Raw genomic sequence first — 22,357 nt, forward strand, 5'->3', positions numbered from 1 at the left:
GACTTCTGGTGATTAGTAGTTTTTGTTCCCTACCTATGTTGAATACACTTATTGTAAGTCGCTTTGGATAAAAGCGTCTGCTAAATGACTGTAATGTAATGTAATGTAATGTAATAATAATAATCTTTATCATATTCATCTAATCATCTTCACAGTCAAAACAACACATACAGTTGGGTGCCACCGATATTGTCCCTTATCATTTGACCCATTTAGGCCTGACCTCAACATTTAAAAAAATCCTTCTAAATCCTCCAGTTTTCTGAAATAAATATTTTCACGATTTTTCAAAAATAGCAGACCTACAAGCTCGTAGCGCGCCACTCGGTGGCGCGCTATGAGCTTGTAGATCTGCCATTTTTCAATAGCTAAATTATAACATAATGTTTAAAACACCAAAAGGGGTTCCCGCCCCAAAATGGGTTAACTGTCCTTTTGCGCAGATCACGCAAACCTCAGCAAAAAGAAAAGGACAATATCGATGGCCTCCAACTGTAACAGAGAAAAAACATATCACCAAGACAATACAAAACATGAGGTCCCCGCTGTACACGGAACCATCCTATCGGCAGGGCAGTTTGTTTAATTCCGCCATGGCTGAGGGGACAAAACTCCCACTAAAGCGGACCTTTTCCCACAGCGTGCGTTTCTTTTCTTTTCTTTTTTGGACCCTATGGGCAGTATTATGCGTGTCTTAAGTACCAGGTCTTATGACATAACTTAAGACCTGGAGGCGTGCGGTCAATGCTGTTTGGCCACTCAGAATAGTCAAATGGCATTGATCACGCCTCCAGGTCTTAAGTTAAGTAATAAGACCTGGTACTTAAGACACGCATAATACTGCCCTTTATGTTTGGTTTCCTACATTTTGTTTTTAATTATTTTATTTCAAAACATTTTCCAAAAACATTCCCATTGATGTTTTTCAGTAATTTAATGAAGAAATGCTATAAATTAGAAAGCAAATTTTTAAAAAGAAGTGAAAATAGCTGACCTACAAGCGATGCGTTGTGAGCTTGTTGGTCATCAAATTGCCACTGACTTTATGAGATGTTGTTGAATTGTATGCTTTATTTCATATAGGCCAGTACTGTAGAGACAGCAAACCAAGGGCAGGGAGAGAGAGGGCAGTGGGATGTGAAGTCTGGTCCTTGAGCTCAAAAGGAGGATAATGTTTTTTGTGCATTCACTGGTTGTGACACCAAGGACTCTAGAGATGATCTGTTTCACCTGAACAAAAGGAGAAGAGTCTTGGAGTAGTCTCTGTAGCTGATGGGTGCAGATTCTTGAAGATACAATGTAAAATGGAATATCTGCACTCTCTTGAGTATGACACACAGCAGCAGTCTATCTAGAGTAGACTGCTGCTGTGTGTTCATTACAAATAAAGAAGTTCCTAAGAAACTATACTTAAGAGAGTGCAGATATTCCTTTTTTCACTGTTTCACCTGAACCTCATCTTGCATGGTTTCCGCCGCCATCGGTGTATGAATGTGTGTGTGAATGGGTGAATTGATGCACAATCTATGTAAAGTGCCTTGGATAAAGGCGCTATATAAATGCACCATTTACCATTTTATGGAGAAGGCGAGGCAAGGCGATGCTTCCTGTACCCGTGATCTGCATCCTGAAACACTTGTTCAGTTTCCCATGTTCTTTGCAGTTACTATCGTTTGTGTTCAAGAATTTCTTGTTATATGTTAACACAAATGATGTATGTGTGTGCGTGTGTGTGTGCACGTGTGCGCGTGTGCGTAGGACCTGGCAGAGAAGCATCAGAAGACACTGCAGCTGTTGAGGAAGCAGCAGACCATCATTCTGGACGACGAGCTCATCCAGTGGAAGAGACGACAGCAGCTGGCAGGCAACGGGGGCCCGCCGGAGGGAGGTCTGGACATCCTGCAGTCCTGGTGAGAACCACCCAAGACCACCCACCTCTCACGCACTGATTTTCACAGCAAATTCTCATGTGGCTTTAGACTCTTTCGAGTAAAATTCCATTTCGTTTTTAGTCGTATTTTAGTCGTCTGTTTTGGTTTGAGCTTGTAGATCGGAAATTTTCCCAAAACATAAAATGACTTGTCTTATGCTGCATTCACATGGGATCAGGCAACCGGTAGACGGAAAACGGCACCACCTGCGGACGGCACAGAGCGGTAACAAGATTAAATAAAATACATGATGCCATCTGCCGTTACTGCCACCGGTTCTGGCTGCCGCGCTGTTCCGTTTACCGTCCTGCTCCCGTCCACTAAAACGACTTCCGGTTTGCCGCCTACCGCTTGCCTGATCCCATGTGAATGCAGCATTAGTTCTACTGGATCTCTTCTCCGATAGTCCCTTCCTAACATTTTAGTCTAGTTTTCATTTGTTGATGAAATTGTCAATATATTTAGTCACAGTTTTAGTCATCATAGACTCTATATCCGGAGCCCTCATCCAGTGCCATTTTCACGGTTAACCAACACCCCCATGTCACTAAAAACAAAACAAACTGATAAGACTGCTACTAAAGCGGACTCACCTACTCCCTGCTCACTTTGCTAGGCTGGGATGGCTCAAGGTGGAAGCAACTTACAATAGTCTTTAAAATACTCAGAACAAGTGCCCATACTTTACCCGTCAGACTACATCTCTAAAGTGAGAGGCCAGAGGCGTGAATTTCTGTTGTTACAAGTACAATAGAAATATGTTTAAAAGAAAAACCCTATAAACTAAAAAAGAAATAATAATATTAACTGAGGTGAATTTGTTTCAGGATCAGTCTGAAAGTCATCATTGTCAGCAGTCTATTTGTGTTCTGTGTGTGTGTGTAGCGGTGCCAGTGCACGGCGAGTGGCTGTGTCTGTGTGTGTGTGTAGCGGTACCAGTGCACGGCGAGTGGCTGTCTCTGTGTGTGTGTGTGTGTGTGTAGCGGTGCCAGTGCACGGCGAGTCATGCCCTTCAGAGCAGTAGTGTTTGTATTGTGTCCCGTCTCTCTCACACAAGGTCAAAGAGGAGTAGTATAGTAATAAAACTTGCAGTAAGTTATAGCATAAATCCAATTTCCATACATTCTAATTTCCGACTTTTTGCCAATATTGTCAGATCAATACCATAGTTTAAAACTTGATTCAGATTTTTTGCCAGTTGTCAAATATAAATAGGCCTACTACAGTTTAAAAATAAAATCATCATACATCATCACATTCCGGCCAATCACCATTGGCGTCCTCACTTTTAAGCTGGCTATAGGATGGGCTAGCGCCCCTCAAAAAACGTAATTCTGACCTTTTTGCCAAATGTAAGATATACATTTGGACAGTTTTCACTATGTAATTTTTGCTTTAAACCAATATACAACAACACCAGAGGGAGCTCCTCTGACCTAGTTCCCCGTAGATTGGGCTCAAACATGCATTCTCCCACTCTGCCACTAACGTGTGGAATGCCCTACTAGTACTACCAAGTACAACAGCCATTCAAAGTCTTGATTCCCCTCCCACTTTTATAACCAAGCTAAAACATGGCTCTCCTCATTACTTGCGCAAGCAGAGCGTGCAAGCAGAGCGCGCAAGTATTGTGGTCATGCTGGTACGAATGCACGCGTATGCTTGGTAGGTACAGTATTGATGGTGATGTAATTAAGATATGTATCAATGCCGGGTTATAACTGGCTTTTGATGGTGACATAATAAAGATAGGTTTCAGATGTATACATACAGACATTGCCTTTAATTCACCCGACACTGAAACATATCCTAATTACGTCCCCATCGACAGCCAGTTATAACCCGACATTGAAACATATCAGTATACCTACCAAGCATACGCACATCTATTATACATTTGAAAAGGTGTGCCCAAAAGGTGTGCCCAAGCCAGGAAAATAAAGTCACCAGCTACTACGTCACTGACACGCTGCAACACGCTGCAACACACACTGCAACAACACACTAACACGACACAGCCTTACCCTCCGCGTCGATCCACGGCTATCTCCTCATGTCGCGCCGCACCCCCACAATCAACAACACCCGCGTAAAAACTGGCATTGCACTGCCACTACAGCCGCCTCCCGTCCACACTCACAAACAACATCAATATCAATAATAAACACAAACACGCCACAAGCACCGACACCCCCGCCTAATTTGTTGCCAGGTCTATGAAAACAACCCCAGAAAAAATGCCATTCAACACGCTACTTACAACTCGCTTACAATTCGCGGACCTGGCAACACTGCATCCTGTTTTCCCATTGGCTACGGTTGCTACAACACGCATTTGCACTGCATCTTGGGAGCAACACAGCTTAATGTAGGGGTCACCGATTGCTGTGCTACATCCCCCTCATGTTCTCACCACCCCGTTCGGCTACACCACACACACTAACCTACACAATTCTCCACATGCAACACAGGGCCCTTATTGGCTAGCCCCCTCACATGGCGATCCCCACGCAACACACACACCCACACACACACAACGGCCACGTTCGGAAATATCGCACTGAGCGCACTGTGCAAATGCAATGCAAACTAATAGGCGAGTGTGCTTCGGTGCGGTATTTCCCAACGCGCCCATCTCATCGACACAACGCGCACAGTCGGATGCCAAGGTCTTCCGCGCATTATTCCTTTCCCAGTCTCACCACACCACGGATTCATTGTAACCTCGCATCAGTGTCACTGCAGACACGTAATCACACTGTGGAGGATTTGTGACTGAGTGACTGTGTGTGTGTGTGTGTGTGTGGTTTGATTTCAGCATGTTTTACACTGCACAGTTGCGCAGTGCACACCATGGGACAAATCGGCTTTTCACCCCCTGCCACTGTGCCCACAAACGCATGTACAAGAGGAAAACAATCTAAACATTATATACTAACGTCAGCATCGGGCAGATTAACACACACAAGCGTTATTAGTTGAGTTTTCTTATTGAAGTGCCTCTGAATTGTAACTGTGCGTTTATGTCAGTCAGCGATGCGATCCGTTGTTATTCAGCCACGCACGGACTGGAGAGAGGCGACGTGTTTCTCTCCCTTCGGCTCATGTAGCCCTCATTGGAACTACAAATATTGTTCCCGAAGAAACAATGTGGGGTCACTGCAATCCAAAACATTGTAGGCCTACTATAATGCAGTCAAGGTCCCCACAAAAATATACTACAGTATGTTCTGCTCCATTCTCAACATCTTTTGGTTTCCAAAAACAGTAACTTATTGTAAGTAAACCAAAACAGTAAAAAGCAGTTTCATGTGTGCTTATTTTAATTTTATTTAATTTGCTTTGATGTGAAAATAAAATACAACAAATAATAATAATACCCATCCGTTAATACATGTGAAGGGCACAATACTGGGTTTAAAAACACAGCTGAAACATGAAGTGGAGTCTGTCAAATCTCGCAATTTCCTTCTTCCCATTGCACTGCAACGGAACTAGGATGAGCCGCCCGAAGGGCGGCGAAATTCTAGTACAGTACAAAATCCAGTATAGTACTTTCAATTTACAACTTACATACATGTATACATACATATGTTACCTGTTACCCAACCAATATTGAAACATATCGTAATTACGTCACCATTGACAGCCAGTTATAACCCGACTTTAGTATTTAATTTGTGCAGTTCTAGTTCTAATTGGACTTAGATAATCTTACTACTATCTCGCCCCTAGAGTCAAACAACCTACTCCCTCAGCGAGCTCTACGGAAGGACCTCTGGCCTCTGTAATGATACCATCCAGAAGTTCTTTTTTAACCCATTTATTTATTTTTATTTAACCTTTGTAGTTGTTGCTGCTGCGATAGGGAGGTCCAGCCAACACCAACTCGCCTTGCCTAATATATAAAAACTAAGCAACACAATTTGCTAATAAACTAAAAAGCAAGAGAACCAACATTTGCTATTATGTCAAAGCAGGAGCAATTTAGACCTGAGGACGATTCTACAAATGCCTATTCTGAAAAACCCATGTTTCTATGTCAGTCGTTCTCAAACATTTTCATGTCAAGGACCCCCAAAATGATATGTAATTGGCCGCCGACCCCCATTTGAAAATATGTTGTTCCAGGGACCCCCCCAGATGCAAATATTTGAGTTAATATATATTCAAAGATTTGCGCCACATTTTCACAATTTCTCAAAAATAGCAGATCTACAAGCTCGTAGCGCAGCACTCGGTGGAGGGTTCCCGTCCTGAATGGGTTAATTAATACCTGGTAGAGCACTGTTTCCTAAACAGTGGGTCGGGACCCATTTGTGGGCCACGGACCAATTTGTATGGGTCAAGACTCGAGTGAAATCACACCATAATGTGAAGTGAGCGGTGGCCTTGGAGTCCATCACAGTTGTTGACTTAAGCACGAGAGTGTGTGTGTGTGTGTGTGTGTGTGTGTGTGTGTGTGTGTGTGTGTGTGTGTGTGTGTGTGTGTGTGTGTGTGTGTGTGTGTGTGTGTGTGTGTGTGTGTGTGTGTGTGTGTGCGCGTGCGCGTGTGCGTGTGTGCGTAAAATACCATTTTCTTTTCCTACATAAAAAAAAAATATATATATATATATTTTTTTTTTATATAAAATAATTTTAAAACAAACAAACAAATCTAAGAAATTCCATAAATAAAAAATAGTATTAATTAAGGGTATGTTCTATGGAGACATTTTTACCCTGGTGTGTGGTAGGACATCTTCTGGCCGACCGTGTCACTACAGTTATTTGAAGCAGACGGCACACACCGGTTTAGACGCTACTACACTACAGTTTACTACTGTAGCTTTCACTTCCTCAAGACCTTCCGCATCAGATAGTCTGTTTATCCCATGCAGAGCCAGCAGATTGCATCACTGGTGCTTTTTCTTTATCCCAAAAAGCTTCAGCGATATTTGTCTGTTTTTGGTACAAAAAACTCCAGCTTGATTTCACAAATATTTGGATGTATCGGAGTAGACGTCGCTTTTCCCACCAGTCTCAGCTACAGGAGGGGCCTCATTTATTCCAAGGACACATTTCTGCAGAATGTCAAATATCCACATGAGTCCCGGACGGTTGCGTTCATGTTTTTTGTGTATTCTGTGCGTAATGCTTTCCTCAGGTGTGAGAAGTTGGCAGAGACCATATGGTCCAACAGGCAGCAGATCCGGAGAGCAGAACACCTCCGACAACAGCTGCCCATCCCCGGTCCCATCGAAGAGCTACTCAACGAACTCAACAGCACTATCACAGACATCATCTCAGCCCTGGTCACCAGGTGTGTGTCTTTGTGTGTGTGTGCGTGTGCGTGCGTGCGTTGTGCGTGCGCGTGTCTCCCAAACAAACGGTTGTGATCCATTTTGAGTGCAGATTGTTTTTTTGTTTGTTTTTTTACAAAAGGTTTATCTAAAGAAAAGGGGAAAAATAGTTTTGAAAAAACGTACAATTTAACTTTGGCTAAAATAGTTCACCGTATTCTTTTTAAATAGGGCTTTAATTCCACCCATGTGGGACAATGTTTTTCAATGGGAACAGAGAGTTGAATGACAACAAACCACTCAGGTCCAACTCATTGAGATGCACAGCCTTTCTCCTTCTCTTCTGTGACGCCATCTTTACCCACTTCAGCTATAGCTCCCCTTTGAATTCATCCAAACATGTCAGAGCATATGTTAGCATCAATGTGTGTGTGCGCGTGTGTGCATGTATGCGTGTGCGCGGCACGCATGTGTAAGCAGTGGTGTGAAAAAGGACTCACGTTTTCTACTTAATTCAAATGATCAATACTGACCCGTGCCGTTATAAGTTTTCAAATGTATACAAATCATTTGACAGTAGCCGAACTACAAGCTCAGACTGCGCCGCGATGCAATATACCTCAAAATTATATTTAAGTACAGTACTTGAGTACATGTACTTAGTTACTTTACATCACTGTCAGTGCATGTGTGTGAGTCACTCACTGAGTGACTGCGTACACGTTCAGTTATGTTGTTGTTACATGTACAATCACGCTACCACAATACCACATGCACCCAATGTGGCCCCAACACAAGTATTCTGTCTCACGTGCACAACCACTGGCCTTTCGTGTGTTCAACAGAGAGGACATTTATTCACTGGATTTCATTACCCAGCCAGTGGGCTAATCGACCTAATGATTGATTGAGCATCACAGGAGCATAGTTATATCACTGTGTGCGTGCGTGCGTAGCTCCATGCTTAGCCCCATGCTGGGCTGATGCGTAGAATGGAGAGGGTGGTCTGACGCACCTCTGAGGGATCAGCTTGACCTCCTTGACCTGTGTGTGTGTGTGTGTGTGTGTGTGTGTGTGTGTGTGTGTGTGTGTGTGTGTGTGTGTGTGTGTGTGTGTGTGTGTGTGTGTGTGTGTGTGTGTGTGTGTGTGTGTGTGTGTGTGTGTGTGTGTGTGTGTGTGTGTCTCTCTCCCTCTCCTCAGCACCTTCATCATAGAGAAACAGCCTCCGCAGGTGCTCAAAACACAGACCAAGTTCGCCGCCACAGTGCGCCTCCTGGTGGGGGGGAAGCTGAACGTGCACATGAACCCTCCTCAGGTCAAAGCCACCATCATCAGCGAGCAGCAAGCCAAGGCCCTGCTGAAGAACGAGAACACACGGAAGTGAGTCTGTGTGCATGATGTGCACCTTCTTTACAATTTACAATTCAGGCATTTAGCAGACGCTCTTAATCCAGAGTGATTTACAGTAAGCAAGAACAACACATGGTAATACATCATATACATGGAAATAGTCATCAAGGCTCATAAGCAAGCTAAGAACCTAACATCCATCTAACAGTAGAATATATATACATTATAGAGTTCTATAAAAATGCTATCTAAATTAGGCTACATAAGTTGTAGCCTTTGCATACGCCTGTAAGGGCGCGTGCATGTTACTGTATACTACCAGTAAGACGGCCTGAGGGCGCGTGCACGCATCCGGATGTTACTGTATACTACCAGTAAGACGCCCTGAGGGCGCGTGTACGCATCCGGATGCCTGGGTGACTGTAGCCTGAGCTAATGTGTTAGGTCTAGAGGGGCGGGTCGCGGCAGAGATTTGCGCACGCCCTGATTGGATCTCACCGATCTGTCAGTCACCCCCGGTCCCTCCTCTCCCCCCTAGTGCAGCGCTACGTCACATCATTTGGAGCGACGCCCACCCAGAAGGGTTGACTCCCACTTCTAGACCTGAGCGGCCAATGCGTTCCTCCAGGCTTTCATTTTTTGCGCCAAATGAAAATGAAAGCCTGGTACCGAGGCTAGGGTGACGGCAGACTGCTTGGCAAGCGCTGGTGCTTTGGCATGGGGGTCAGATCAACATATGAAATTAATTCTGTACTGGCCATATATGGAGCGTGTCTTGAGTGTACAATGTTTGATGAGGTCAGATCAACAAATAGAATGTCAGAACAGATCAGCTCCATATACTGTATGGAGATCTTAAGGGTGGCAGCGGGGGCAGTGTCTTGATGATGTCAGATCGACATATGGAGACAGCCATATATGGAGCGTGTCATGAGGTGTGACGGCCGCCGTGATCTTCATATATGGAGACGGCCATATACGGAGCATGTCACGAGGCGTGATGTCACGAGGCGTGATAGACTAACAACCATATATGGGAGTGGAGTGTGTCACGAGGTGTGATGTCACGGGGCGTGGACTGACAACCATATGAAGGCGTGACCTGACTGACTGACTGACTGACTAACGGGATATGCAGGTTTTCATAGTAAACTGCGACCTATGGTCGCAATAATTAATCACATCTTTGATGCCACAATGAAGATACGCAGCAATGTACAGTATGTCAATATGCAGTACGGGAATTGGTGGCTCTGTATGACGAACTCTGGCCCACTGTTTGCCCAGAGCTCACCACAAAGACATGGCTGGAACTTGAACAATGCCTTAGAGGAATGTACGGAGCGTATGGAGAATCCACTTTTAGACTGTTCCTGTCGCCTAAAAGAGTCCCGCCGGCATTGTCAATCATCCAGTGGTGGAAAAAGTACTTAAGTAAAAGTATCAATACTGAAATGTAGAAGTACTCCCATTACAAGTAAAAGCCCAGAATCAAAATGTACTTGAGTAGAAGTATAAAAGTATTGGAATCTAAATGTACTTAAAGTACCAAAAGTAGAAAGTACCCGCTATGCAGAATGCCCCGTTTCAAGTTTTCAAATGTATAATACTCTTTTGAAAATAGCAGATATACAAGTTCACAATGCAATGCATCGCGACACATTGTGAGCTTGTAGATCGGCTATTTTCAAATGGCCAAAATGTATATAGGGCTGAAGTGGCTGATTATTATTGTAATAATAATCAAAGTAACTAGTAGTACTAGTAACTAAAGTTTTCAAATGAATTGAGTGGCGTAAAAGTACAATATTTGCCTCTGAGATGTAGTGAAGTACAAGTAAAAGTATTGGAAATACTCTAGTAAAGTACAAATACCTCAAAATTGTACTTGAATACAGTACTGAAGTAAACCACTCCAGCACTCTTGTCAATCAGCCAGTCTGTCGGCCAGTAAGGCTGGTGGGGTGGTTAACCATGGACTGAATGCTGCAGTAGGCCAGTAAGGCTGGTGGGGTGGTTAACCATGGACTGAATGCTGCAGTAGCTACTAGCTTAGCATCCAGTAAGGCTGGTGGGGTGGTTAACCATGGACTGAATGCTGCAGTAGCTACTAGCTTAGCATTCATCTGCTGTTTCCCATATAAAGGGTTACATCTTGATTGCACAAGCAGAAAATATTTTGAGTTGGGTTTTTTCTGCGCTGTGCCGAAATGACCCATGCATGTATTTTCTGTGGTGTGATTTCAACCACATCACAGCACGACTAACTTGAGTTTCCATTTGATCTGCTTCATTTCCCCTCCAGTGACAGCAGCGGGGAAATTCTCAACAACAACTGTGTGATGGAGTACCACCAAACAACAGGCACTCTCAGTGCCCACTTCAGGAACATGGTGAGGGTGATAGGCTTTGGTGGTGTGCTCCCATCAGTGATTTGGGTTCACGGTTAAGCCTAATTAATACTTTTTTGCACGATGGTTGCCACTCGCGTAAAATAGTATTTTCCAGGCGAGCCCAAGGGCAGAGGTGGGCGGGGTTACATCCTATCATGACCACTAGCTCTATAAACAGTTGTACTCTATGGGACTCTATAGGACGAGTGGGCATCATATCAAGGGTGCGTCCGTAGTGACGTGTGTCAGAGGCACGGCACGGCGGCTGACGGGGGAGATTGAGAAAAAACAACAACAATCCAGCATGTAGGTTTGTGGCTTTGCATCTGGAAGTTGAACTTAATTTTTATTGATGAAAAGACAGAGACAACAAAACAAAACGACAATACAAAAAAAAGAACAAAAGGAGGAAGACGAAAACAAAAAAACAAAAGACAAGGCTGCATTTTTCATATTACAAGATATATTCATTGAAATCCTCTTACATTATCGCTAGGCTGAGAGAAGAGATCCCACTTTTCCCACTTTTTATAGAACTTCTATAATATATATATATATATATATATAATATACCTCTTGTAGTCTAAGTATGAATGTCCCCCTGCTCCGTCCATAGGTTATAAAAACAAAATGGTGCATTTATATAGCGCCTTTATCCAAGGCGTTTTACATAGATTGTGCATTACATTCACCCATTCATACACCGATTGCGGCGGAAGCCATGCAAGCTACCAACCAGCACATCGGGAGCAATTTGGGGTTCAGTGTCTTGCCCAAGGACACTTCGACATGTAGACAGGAGGAGCCGGGATTTGAACCGCCGACCCATGGATCATTGGTCACGCTGTGCTCTGAATAAAAGAGAATGCATGCACTGCACATTGCTAGTCAAACTTGAAAGGCAATGAATGAGGCTATGTTTAACTAAAAGTATTTTAAAAAATCAACCCAGTATTATTATTATTTATTATCGTTTTATTTTCAGTGATAGAAATCTCTGGGGCAGGAAAATGAAAAAGAGTGCTCCATCTCTAACCCCCACAATAAGTCATTGGGAGGGTGAAGATGGCCTCGAGTCCCTCCGATACCCGGGCCGTTAAACTCAGGATTTGTTTGTTGTGTGTGTTTGTCCGATGTCTTCTTTCCTGCAGTCTCTGAAGAGGATCAAGCGGTCCGACCGGCGGGGGGCCGAGTCGGTCACAGAAGAGAAGTTCACCATCCTGTTTGAATCCCAGTTTAGCGTCGGCGGCAACGAGCTTGTTTTTCAGGTTAAGGTACGGACGCACAGACAGGGAAGAAACGGAGAAGCCTCCGTTAAGTCTGATATATACTGTATATTTTACAATAGTTTTGTGTCAGTGTCGCACAGCAAAAATAGCCTTATTTACAACGCATCTTGATGCGTTGTGAGCTTGTAGATTGGTTATTTTCAGCACGCAACACAAATGTGCACCATCCGGCGAAGTATAAGTCAGTACTATACTCTCGACACAATGATGCTACATTCCTACTACAGTCTTCTACCATGCGTTTGTCATAGAAACATAACCTTGAGCATTCATTCCTCCTACACAAACCATGATGACACATAAAACCCACTCCTTTGTTTGGTTTTGTTGTTTGTTTTCACTGACAATAATTTTGTCCATAGAAATGTTAAGGTTGCTTGTTGTTGTTGCATGTATTGTTAATGCTGTTAGCTGTGGTTTTGCTGATGGACTCCTATACGTATGTTTCCCTCTGCAGACATTATCACTTCCCGTTGTTGTGATTGTGCATGGGAGCCAAGATAATAATGCCACGGCAACTGTATTGTGGGACAACGCATTTGCAGAGCCGGTAAGTAGAAAATACATGCATATGTCATACATATACATACATGCAGCAAAGGTCGGCATTGCAACCTAGGGTGCCTGGACCACCGTGCCGGCGGCCCGGCATACATGCATGTTTGCACCTGCTCTGTGTGATTTTCGCAAGCTGCTTACCAGTGTTGATTTCATCGACTAAAACTATGACTAAAAATGTTAGATAGGGAGTTAGGGACTAGTGGAGAAGAGATCCACTTTATGTTTGGTTGCGCTCAGGTTTTTGCGCTCTGAAAATAGCAGATCTAGATCGGCTATTTTCAGCATGCAACCAAGTGTAAAATCAGGCATTATGACACAATCAAGGCCTGCCAAAATGCAAGGCCTTGTCGACACATTTTTTTGTCGACATAATGCACTGTAGACTACAGTCGACTAAGTAGACTTAGACGACTTTAGTCGCCTAAAATCGTATGATATTTAGTCGACCAAAACACTACAACATTTCAGGGGACTAAAGCCCATTCAATTAGTTCAATCCAATGGTTGCTTGCAACTACATGCATCTACTCGCAACCGTTTCATTGCAAGGAGTTGCATGGCGACCCATTGGTGTGGTTTGGGCCTTAAATATGACCAAATTCAAAAGACTATGACTAAAACTAAATCAAAATGTGCCGTCAAAATCAACACTGCTTATTGCCAGACATGACAAAGCTCGTCCTCTTTTCCTGTGCAGGGACGGGTTCCCTTCCTGGTGCCTGATAAGGTGCTGTGGCCGCAGCTGTGCGACGCTCTCAACATGAAGTACAAGGCCGAGGTCCAGAGCAACAGAGGGCTGTCTGAGGAGAACCTGGTGTTCCTGGCGCAGAAGGCCTTCAGCAGCTGCAGCAACAACCCTGATGACTACCGCAACATGACCATGACATGGTCCCAGTTCAACAGGGTCAGCATGAATTATTATTATTATTATTGTTATTATTATTATTATTATTATTATTATTATTATTATTATTATTATTATTATTATTATTATTATTGCAACATGACCATGACATGGTCCCAGTTCAACAGGGTCAGCATGCAGCTAGCCATTATTGTCGTCTGAGCCATTATTCTTGTTTTGTTACTTTCCTCAGTTTTCTCTTTGCATTGTTAATTTGCCCCACATGCTGACCTCAGGATACAACTACTAAGGCTGCATGCAAAGCTAGACGAGTTATTCATTGTATTTGTTCCGTTAAGTCATGTCAACAAAGACCTGTATTCTCTGCTGGACCTGAGTCAGAGCACCTCGTGTGGGTGATGGCCTGGGTCTGTTTGTCCAGACAGCCAATGGCTAATTTAGCTGGAAAACTCATTGGCTCGCTTGAAACAGCCACTTGGGGGGGTACACTACATTCACTACATCCGTCTCCCTCATTAGATTACAGGAACATCTAATTTCAGCTGGTTCACACACTAAAAAGTGCACATGTACAGGTGCATGTGCACTTGTGCAGACAGCTGCTCTCTCTTTCGCTCTCTTCCTCTGTGTCTCTCTCATATACACACATGCACAAATTGGGAATGGCTGTGTGTTTCCGTGTCCTTACTGAACCCAGGTAATTGAGGACTAGCTCTGGTCCATAGCTCTAATGCCTTCATTAGAGCTATGGACCTGTTCTCTTCCTACACTCGCATAAATGCAGACCAGCATCTCCTCTGTAGCGTAAATTTAAAAAACATTTTACCTACTCACCAATACAAAGGTGGTTTGTGTAATTAGAAAGCCTACTTTCCTCAAACCGCTTTTGTATTGGTGAGTAGGTAAAACGTTTTTTTTATATTTCCGATACAGAGGAGAGGCTAGTCTGCATTTCATGCGAGGGCTAGAAGCGAGTGGCAGAGCCTTAATGCAACGGCAGCAAAGATCATTAGGGCTATGGACCAGAGCTAATTGAGGACATGTTGTTCTCTCTATCTGTGGGCCGGCTGGTCTCTGGGAACTCGCATAACCTTCAGAACATCAGCGTGTCTGTGTATATTCCAATGTGTTTTGTTTATTCTGTGTATGTATACATGTACAGTGCCTGCACAGACAGCTTACAAAGCTCCCTCCCTCATCTTACAGGAAAGCCTGCCGGGAAGGAACTTCACATTTTGGCAGTGGTTCGATGGCGTAATGGAGTTGACGAAAAAGCATCTCAAGCCACACTGGAATGACGGGTAAGTGACGGAGGTCACCATCAGTTTCACTCTTCCATCGAATGACTGCTAAGAAAGAACGTGTTTCATTTTATTGGCAAACCAAACAGCCTTCATCTGTGTGGGTAAATAGCTACACTCAACCAGTACAGACTGGATGTCACCCCCCCTCTTTTTCAACCTCCATATCAGCCAATAGTCCACACTTTTCCATGGCAACCTGGAGGTATCCCCCTACCTGCAAATGTGGAGCATTAGGATGAAACAAGTGGGGCGAGAGACAACACGTGGCAATTGAATTCTCTATCTCTCTCTCTCTCTCTCTCTCTCTCTATATATATATATATATATATAATATATATATATATGTGTGTGTGTGTGTGTGTGTCTCTCTCTCTCTCTCTCTCTCTCTCTCTCTCTATATATATATGTGTGTGTGTGTGTGTGTGTGTGTGTGTGTGTGTGTGTGTGTGTGTGTGTGTGTGTGTGTGTGTGTGTGTGTGTGTGTGTGTGTGTGTATATATATATGTGTATGTATGTGTTTGTGTATATATATATATATGTATATATATATTTCTTGCATTATTTTACTACTATGTTTGTTTTACCTGATTGTTTTATTTTATATTGTGTCACTGTTCAGCACTTTGTAACCTTGTTTCGAAAGGTGCTTTATAAATAAAATGTACTTACTTACTTACTTTCTCTCTCTCTCTCTCTCTCTCTCTCTCTCTCTCTCTCTCTCTCTCTCTCTCTCTCTCTCTCTCAGTGCTATCTTAGGCTTTGTGAACAAGCAGCAGGCTCAGGACATGCTGATGTCTAAACCCAACGGTACGTTCCTCCTGCGCTTCAGCGACTCTGAGATCGGTGGCATCACCATCGCCTGGGTGGCGGAAAACCCCAACAAAGCAGGTAGGTACAGTGCACGGCACGCCCGCCGAACAATGTTTTTGAGAGTTAGCCAGGCCTGAAAATAATTAAACCCATGAATACCTGAGACCAGATTCTAATGTCTTCTAAATCATGACAGTTTTCTGGAAACCGCCAACCCCCAATGGGTCAACGTTCCATCGACATAATGAATCTTTATTTCTTTTTCCTTTTTTTCTTCTTTAATTTTCCTGAATCATCATCAGGGGAGAGAATGGTTTGGAATCTCATGCCGTACACAACCAAAGACTTCTCCATTCGTTCTCTGGCGGACCGTATCAGCGACCTCAACCACCTACTGTTCCTGTACCCTGACAGACCCAAGGATGAGGTCTTCTCCAAATACTACACCCCGCCACTCTGTACGCAACCTTCTTTTTCCTACACAGCAGCATCATGTTCATTTACACCACATGTTGCATGTGTTATGACCCCGGCCTAGGGGTGCCAAGGAACACCAAACAACAAAAATACAGGGGAGTTTAACAAAGAAATTGGTATTTATTAAATAATCAAAGTAACAGGATAAATCATGAATAAACCGATGAGGTGTGGAAATCAGTAAGGTGCAGGTGAGGTGAAAAAGTCAAATGAAGAGAGCTCTATATATTTTGATATCGTTGGATAAGATGATGACCACACTTCCATGCTGTATTGATGTGGTACCAATGTACCATAGGAGAGATAACAGGCAAACGTTGATCAAAATGTGTAGACTTCTTGTAAATTTAGTAATGCAGATGTTTAACAATAATGACACCAAATTGATTTGATTTTATGCTCTCAAGAGGTAAAGATCTACAATGGTCCATTTGGTTACCAACTCTACATCATTTGAGGGGGACGACCTGGAACCCCCTCAAGGACCACTGGTTGAAAACCACTGTCCTACAGGGATCCAATGACAAAGCATAAATCAGTAGGCCTATAGGGCAAACACAAACATAAAACATAACCACATAACCTAACATTATGACATACACAATATCCATAAACCATAGCCACATAACCTAACATCATAATACACCATTTCCATAAACCATAGCCACATAACCTACCATCATAATACACCATTTCCATAAACCATAGCCACATAACCTAACATCATAATACACAATTTCCATAAACCATAGCCACATAACCTACCATCATAATACACCATTTCCATAAACCATAGCCACATAACCTACCATCATAATACACAATATCCATAAACCATAGCCACATAACCTACCATCATAATACACCATTTCCATAAACCATAGCCACATAACCTACCATCATAATACACCATTTCCATAAACCATAGCCACATAACCTAACATCATAATACACCATTTCCATAAACCATAGCCACATAACCTACCATCATAATACACCATTTCCATAAACCATAGCCACATAACCTAACATCATAATACACAATTTCCATAAACCATAGCCACATAACCTACCATCATAATACACAATTTCCATAAACCATAGCCACATAACCTAACATCATAATACACAATTTCCATAAACCATAGCCACATAACCTACCATCATAATACACCATTTCCATAAACCATAGCCACATAACCTACCATCATAATACACAATATCCATAAACCATAGCCACATAACCTAACATCATAATACACAATTTCCATAAACCATAGCCACATAACCTACCATCATAATACACAATTTCCATAAACCATAGCCACATAACCTACCATCATAATACACAATATCCATAAACCATAGCCACATAACCTAACATCATAATACACAATTTCCATAAACCATAGCCACATAACCTACCATCGTAATACACAATTTCCATAAACCATAGCCACATAACCTACCATCATAATACACAATATCCATAAACCATAGCCACATAACCTACCATCATAATACACCATTTCCATAAACCATAGCCACATAACCTACCATCATAATACCATTTCCATAAACCATAGCCACATAACCTACCATCATAATACACCATTTCCATAAACCATAGCCACATAACCTAACATCATAATACACAATTTCCATAAACCATAGCCACATAACCTAACATCATAATACACCATTTCCATAAACCATAGCCACATAACCTACCATCATAATACACCATTTCCATAAACCATAGCCACATAACCTAACATCATAATACACCATATCCATAAACCATAGCCACATAACTTACCATCATAATACACCATATCCATAAACCATAGCCACATAACCTACCATCATAATACACAATTTCCATAAACCATAGCCACATAACCTAACATCATAATACACAATTTCCATAAACCATAGCCACATAACCTACCATCATAATACACCATTTCCATAAACCATAGCCACATAACCTACCATCATAATACACAATATCCATAAACCATAGCCACATAACCTAACATCATAATACACAATTTCCATAAACCATAGCCACATAACCTACCATCATAATACACAATTTCCATAAACCATAGCCACATAACCTACCATCATAATACACAATATCCATAAACCATAGCCACATAACCTAACATCATAATACACAATTTCCATAAACCATAGCCACATAACCTACCATCGTAATACACAATTTCCATAAACCATAGCCACATAACCTACCATCATAATACACAATATCCATAAACCATAGCCACATAACCTAACATCATAATACACCATTTCCATAAACCATAGCCACATAACCTACCATCATAATACACAATTTCCATAAACCATAGCCACATAACCTACCATCATAATACACCATTTCCATAAACCATAGCCACTTAACCTACCATCATAATACACAATTTCCATAAACCATAGCCACATAACCTACCATCATAATACACAATTTCCATAAACCATAGCCACATAACCTAACATCATAATACACAATTTCCATAAACCATAGCCACATAACCTAACATCATAATACACCATTTCCATAAACCATAGCCACATAACCTAACATCATAATACACCATTTCCATAAACCATAGCCACATAACCTACCATCATAATACACAATATCCATAAACCATAGCCACATAACCTAACATCATAATACACCATATCCAGGCGACCGTCACACATGTCGTCGTTGTCGGCTGGGAACCTAGTATGTCCAAAACAGGAAATGGAAACAATAATAACCTGTGTTCCATTGGATCCAATGTACCGGACTAGCGGTAGTCATTATTTAGTCACGTGGGTCCTACAATTTAGTATCAAATAAATATAGTGAATTTGTTTGTGAAAGAAACACAAAAAAGACTAGAAAAAGTGCTTATTGTGGGCCAGCAATGTTCGGAATTCGCCAATCAGGGACAGGATGCAATATGAAAAATCGGATAAATCCATATTGATCGCATGACCATAGAGATACTGTGTACCGAATTGTGCGTGATGTTTGGACAAAATATGTAGGAGACAAATATATACAGTATATGTACAGTATATATGCAACAATCCGCCTCCTGGTGGAGCTACTGTATAGCTATAAGATTTGGGGCAGGGGTTCTGCTCTGGCAAGTGTATGTGTACAGTACACTGTGCACAATTTCACGTTGATGCAAGGTTTCTTCTGCCTGATGATGACAATGAATAGCATACAGAAACAAACTTTTAGTAAATCCCTTTTACACTTGCACAGTAAAATCCTCAGTTTTATATTTTCCATTTGTAATGTAACTCCAGGAGTGTACAACATGTAACCAAATGGACCCGTTACTTACATGTGTAAGTGCTCAGAGTTAAATGAACACTGTCTGTCTCTGGTTGTCTCTTCCAGCTAAAGCAGTGGACGGTTATGTCAAACCCCAGATCAAGCAGGTGGTACCAGAGTAAGTGTCTCCCCCCTCCCATCCTCTTGTCCTCTATCTCAGTGTCTCAGTGCCGGTTCTGAGCAATCTGGCGCCCCAAGCAGGATTCTTCACAGGTCCCCAGTCCCCACTTTCAAGTTCATTTCAATTCAATTTTATTCTAGGAAACAAGCCATCTCAAGATACTTTACATACAGAGCAGAGGCCCGTGACATTATTCCACCCAATCAAAAAATGTTTGCGAAATGTTTGCGAAAGTGGCAACAAAAAAAACTCCCACTTAACTGGAAGAAATGTCAGGCAGACCCAGGCTCTAGGGTGGGTGGCCATCTGCCGCAACCATGTCAGGGAGACCCAGGCTCTAGGGTGGGTGGCCATCTGCCGCAACCATGTCAGGGAGACCCAGGCTCTAGGGTGGGTGGCCATCTGCCGCAACCATGTCAGGGAGGGAGAAAGAGAGAGAGCTGAGGGAGAGAACCGCTGCTCTATCCCTCCATTCTGTCATCCTCTCTTTCTGCTGCCCCTCACCCCCCACCGAGACGGCGTTTAGAGTCAATCATCAAACATTGGTTCCTGAATTCAGATCAATCATTAGTTGACTATTACTGTTGAAGGAGGCCAATTAGAGCATGCATGGCTCCCTGAGCTCCTCGTTTCCTCATTACGTTTGGGCTTGTTAGTTAGCAGGCCCCCAGCGCCAAGTGCTGCTCTCTGCCCCCATACCCCCACCACTACTATCACCCTGGTGCACCCTCGGACGAGCAAGTGCTAAATAATGAGACGGTGAGCAGTGAGGAGGTGAGCAGTACTAACATGTTGTGCTCGTCTCCCCCAACAGGTTCACTACAACCAATCCTGACCCGGCGGGCGGGAACCCCACCTACATGGATCATGGAGCATCCCCGGCACCTGTCAATCACCCTCACACCTATGCAATATACCCACCCGTGTGAGTCAACAATAAGCCACTTGAAGATCCACTTTCTTCTCTCTCTCTCTCTTCTCTTCACTTTGGCACTTTGTCAGCACTTTATCAGCTTGGCTAGCAATAATCCAGCCAATGCACCCGCTTCGAATGTGATCTACCAATAATCACCAGTAGGTTACTTATCAAGACAATCTTATCGACCTACTACTGCATGTAGTCTGGGAGCCTTCTGGCTGCGATTAGGAAATACAGAAGTGACCGTGCTGCTACGTGCTTGCGGTTATGTTTAGGTCAGGGTATGAGGAGGCTTGTCGTTCTCAGTAGCCTCCCAGCATGTGCAGTAGGTCGATAAGATTGGCTTGATAAGTAACCTACTGGTGATTATCGGTTGATTTTCACTCGAATCCACTAGCCAATGTGGGGTTATTGCATGGGGAAAATTGTCTTTCTTTCTCTTCACACCCCTTCTCACTCTCCCTCTCTCACACTGATCTATCTCTGCCCCTCTCTCCTTCCCTCCTCTCCACCTTTCTCTCACTATCTCATTCCTGTCTCTCTTTCTATGTCCATATTTTAGAATAATCAATTTGCACTGACCGTCCGGGACCACCAGGGGTCCATGACACAGACACTTATAGGTCTGTAACTCTTGAGAGTGTACAAATGGATCCAAACGGATCTGTAAGGTTCCATTTGGTTCCATGTGTACAAATAATCACTGATGATTTTTCAGTGTAGTTTTGGGTCCCAGAAATTAAAAACAAAGTATCAAATGGGGGTCCGTAGCTAATGAATGGGGGTTCTCGAATTACTGATTCTCAACCTAGTAGATATCTTGAACGCTCTCACAGTGGTGTAAAGTAAATAAGTACATTTACTCAAGTACTGTACAATTTGTAGGTACTTTTCTGGAGTATTTCCAATTTTCTATACTTTTACTTCTACTCAGGAGTGACTCCATGCTGGACGCAGACGGGGACTTTGACCTGGACGACACCATGGACGTGGCCCGGCACGTGGAGGAGCTGCTGCGGCGGCCCATGGACAGCCAGTGGAGCGGCCAGCAGTCCTGACCTCTGACCTCTGGCCCATGGACAGCCAGTGGAGCGGCCAGCAGTCCTGACCTCTGACCTCTGGCCCATGGACAGCCAGTGGAGCGGCCAGCAGTCCTGACCTCTGACCTCTGGCCCATGGACAGCCAGTGGAGCGGCCAGCAGTCCTGACCCCTGACCTCTGGCCCATGGACAGCCAGTGGAGCGGCCAGCAGTCCTGACCTCTGACCTCTGGCCCATGGACAGCCAGTGGAGCGGCCAGCAGTCCTGACCTCTGACCTCTGGCCCATGGACAACCAGTGGAGCGGCCAGCAGTCCTGACCCCTGACCTCTGGCCCATGGACAGCCAGTGGAGCGGCCAGCAGTCCTGACCCCTGACCTCTGGCCCATGGACAGCCAGTGGAGCGGCCAGCAGTCCTGACCCCTGACCTCTGGCCCATGGACAGCCAGTGGAGCGGCCAGCAGTCCTGACCCCTGACCTCTGGCCCATGGACAGCCAGTGGAGCGGCCAGCAGTCCTGACCCCTGACCTCTGGCCCATGGACAGCCAGTGGAGCGGCCAGCAGTCCTGACCCCTGACCTCTGGCCCATGGACAGCCAGTGGAGCGGCCAGCAGTCCTGACCTCTGACCTCTGGCCCATGGACAGCCAGT

General features: G+C 43.6%; 1 protein-coding gene across 2 annotated transcripts in view; it reads left to right on the forward strand.

Annotated features, from left to right (window-relative positions):
• stat5a (signal transducer and activator of transcription 5a) overlaps positions 1 to 21,980 on the forward strand; it is an 86,010-nt gene extending 64,030 nt beyond the window's left edge. For both annotated transcript variants that reach the window (XM_079521616.1, XM_079521617.1), the window contains exons 8-20: positions 1,759 to 1,910; positions 7,078 to 7,233; positions 8,414 to 8,593; positions 10,869 to 10,956; positions 12,108 to 12,230; positions 12,703 to 12,795; positions 13,504 to 13,710; positions 14,878 to 14,972; positions 15,721 to 15,863; positions 16,088 to 16,243; positions 19,696 to 19,747; positions 20,565 to 20,675; positions 21,604 to 21,980. In XM_079521616.1, the coding sequence (XP_079377742.1) occupies positions 1,759 to 1,910; positions 7,078 to 7,233; positions 8,414 to 8,593; positions 10,869 to 10,956; positions 12,108 to 12,230; positions 12,703 to 12,795; positions 13,504 to 13,710; positions 14,878 to 14,972; positions 15,721 to 15,863; positions 16,088 to 16,243; positions 19,696 to 19,747; positions 20,565 to 20,675; positions 21,604 to 21,727 (1,680 nt within the window). In that variant the 3' untranslated portion in view covers positions 21,728 to 21,980. The remainder of the gene's footprint in view (positions 1 to 1,758; positions 1,911 to 7,077; positions 7,234 to 8,413; positions 8,594 to 10,868; positions 10,957 to 12,107; positions 12,231 to 12,702; positions 12,796 to 13,503; positions 13,711 to 14,877; positions 14,973 to 15,720; positions 15,864 to 16,087; positions 16,244 to 19,695; positions 19,748 to 20,564; positions 20,676 to 21,603) is intronic.
• The last annotated feature ends 377 nt before the right edge of the window (positions 21,981 to 22,357 follow it).

Source organism: Electrona antarctica, assembly GCF_951216825.1.
Source record: "Electrona antarctica genome assembly, chromosome: 14".
Taxonomy (NCBI): domain Eukaryota; kingdom Metazoa; phylum Chordata; class Actinopteri; order Myctophiformes; family Myctophidae; genus Electrona; species Electrona antarctica.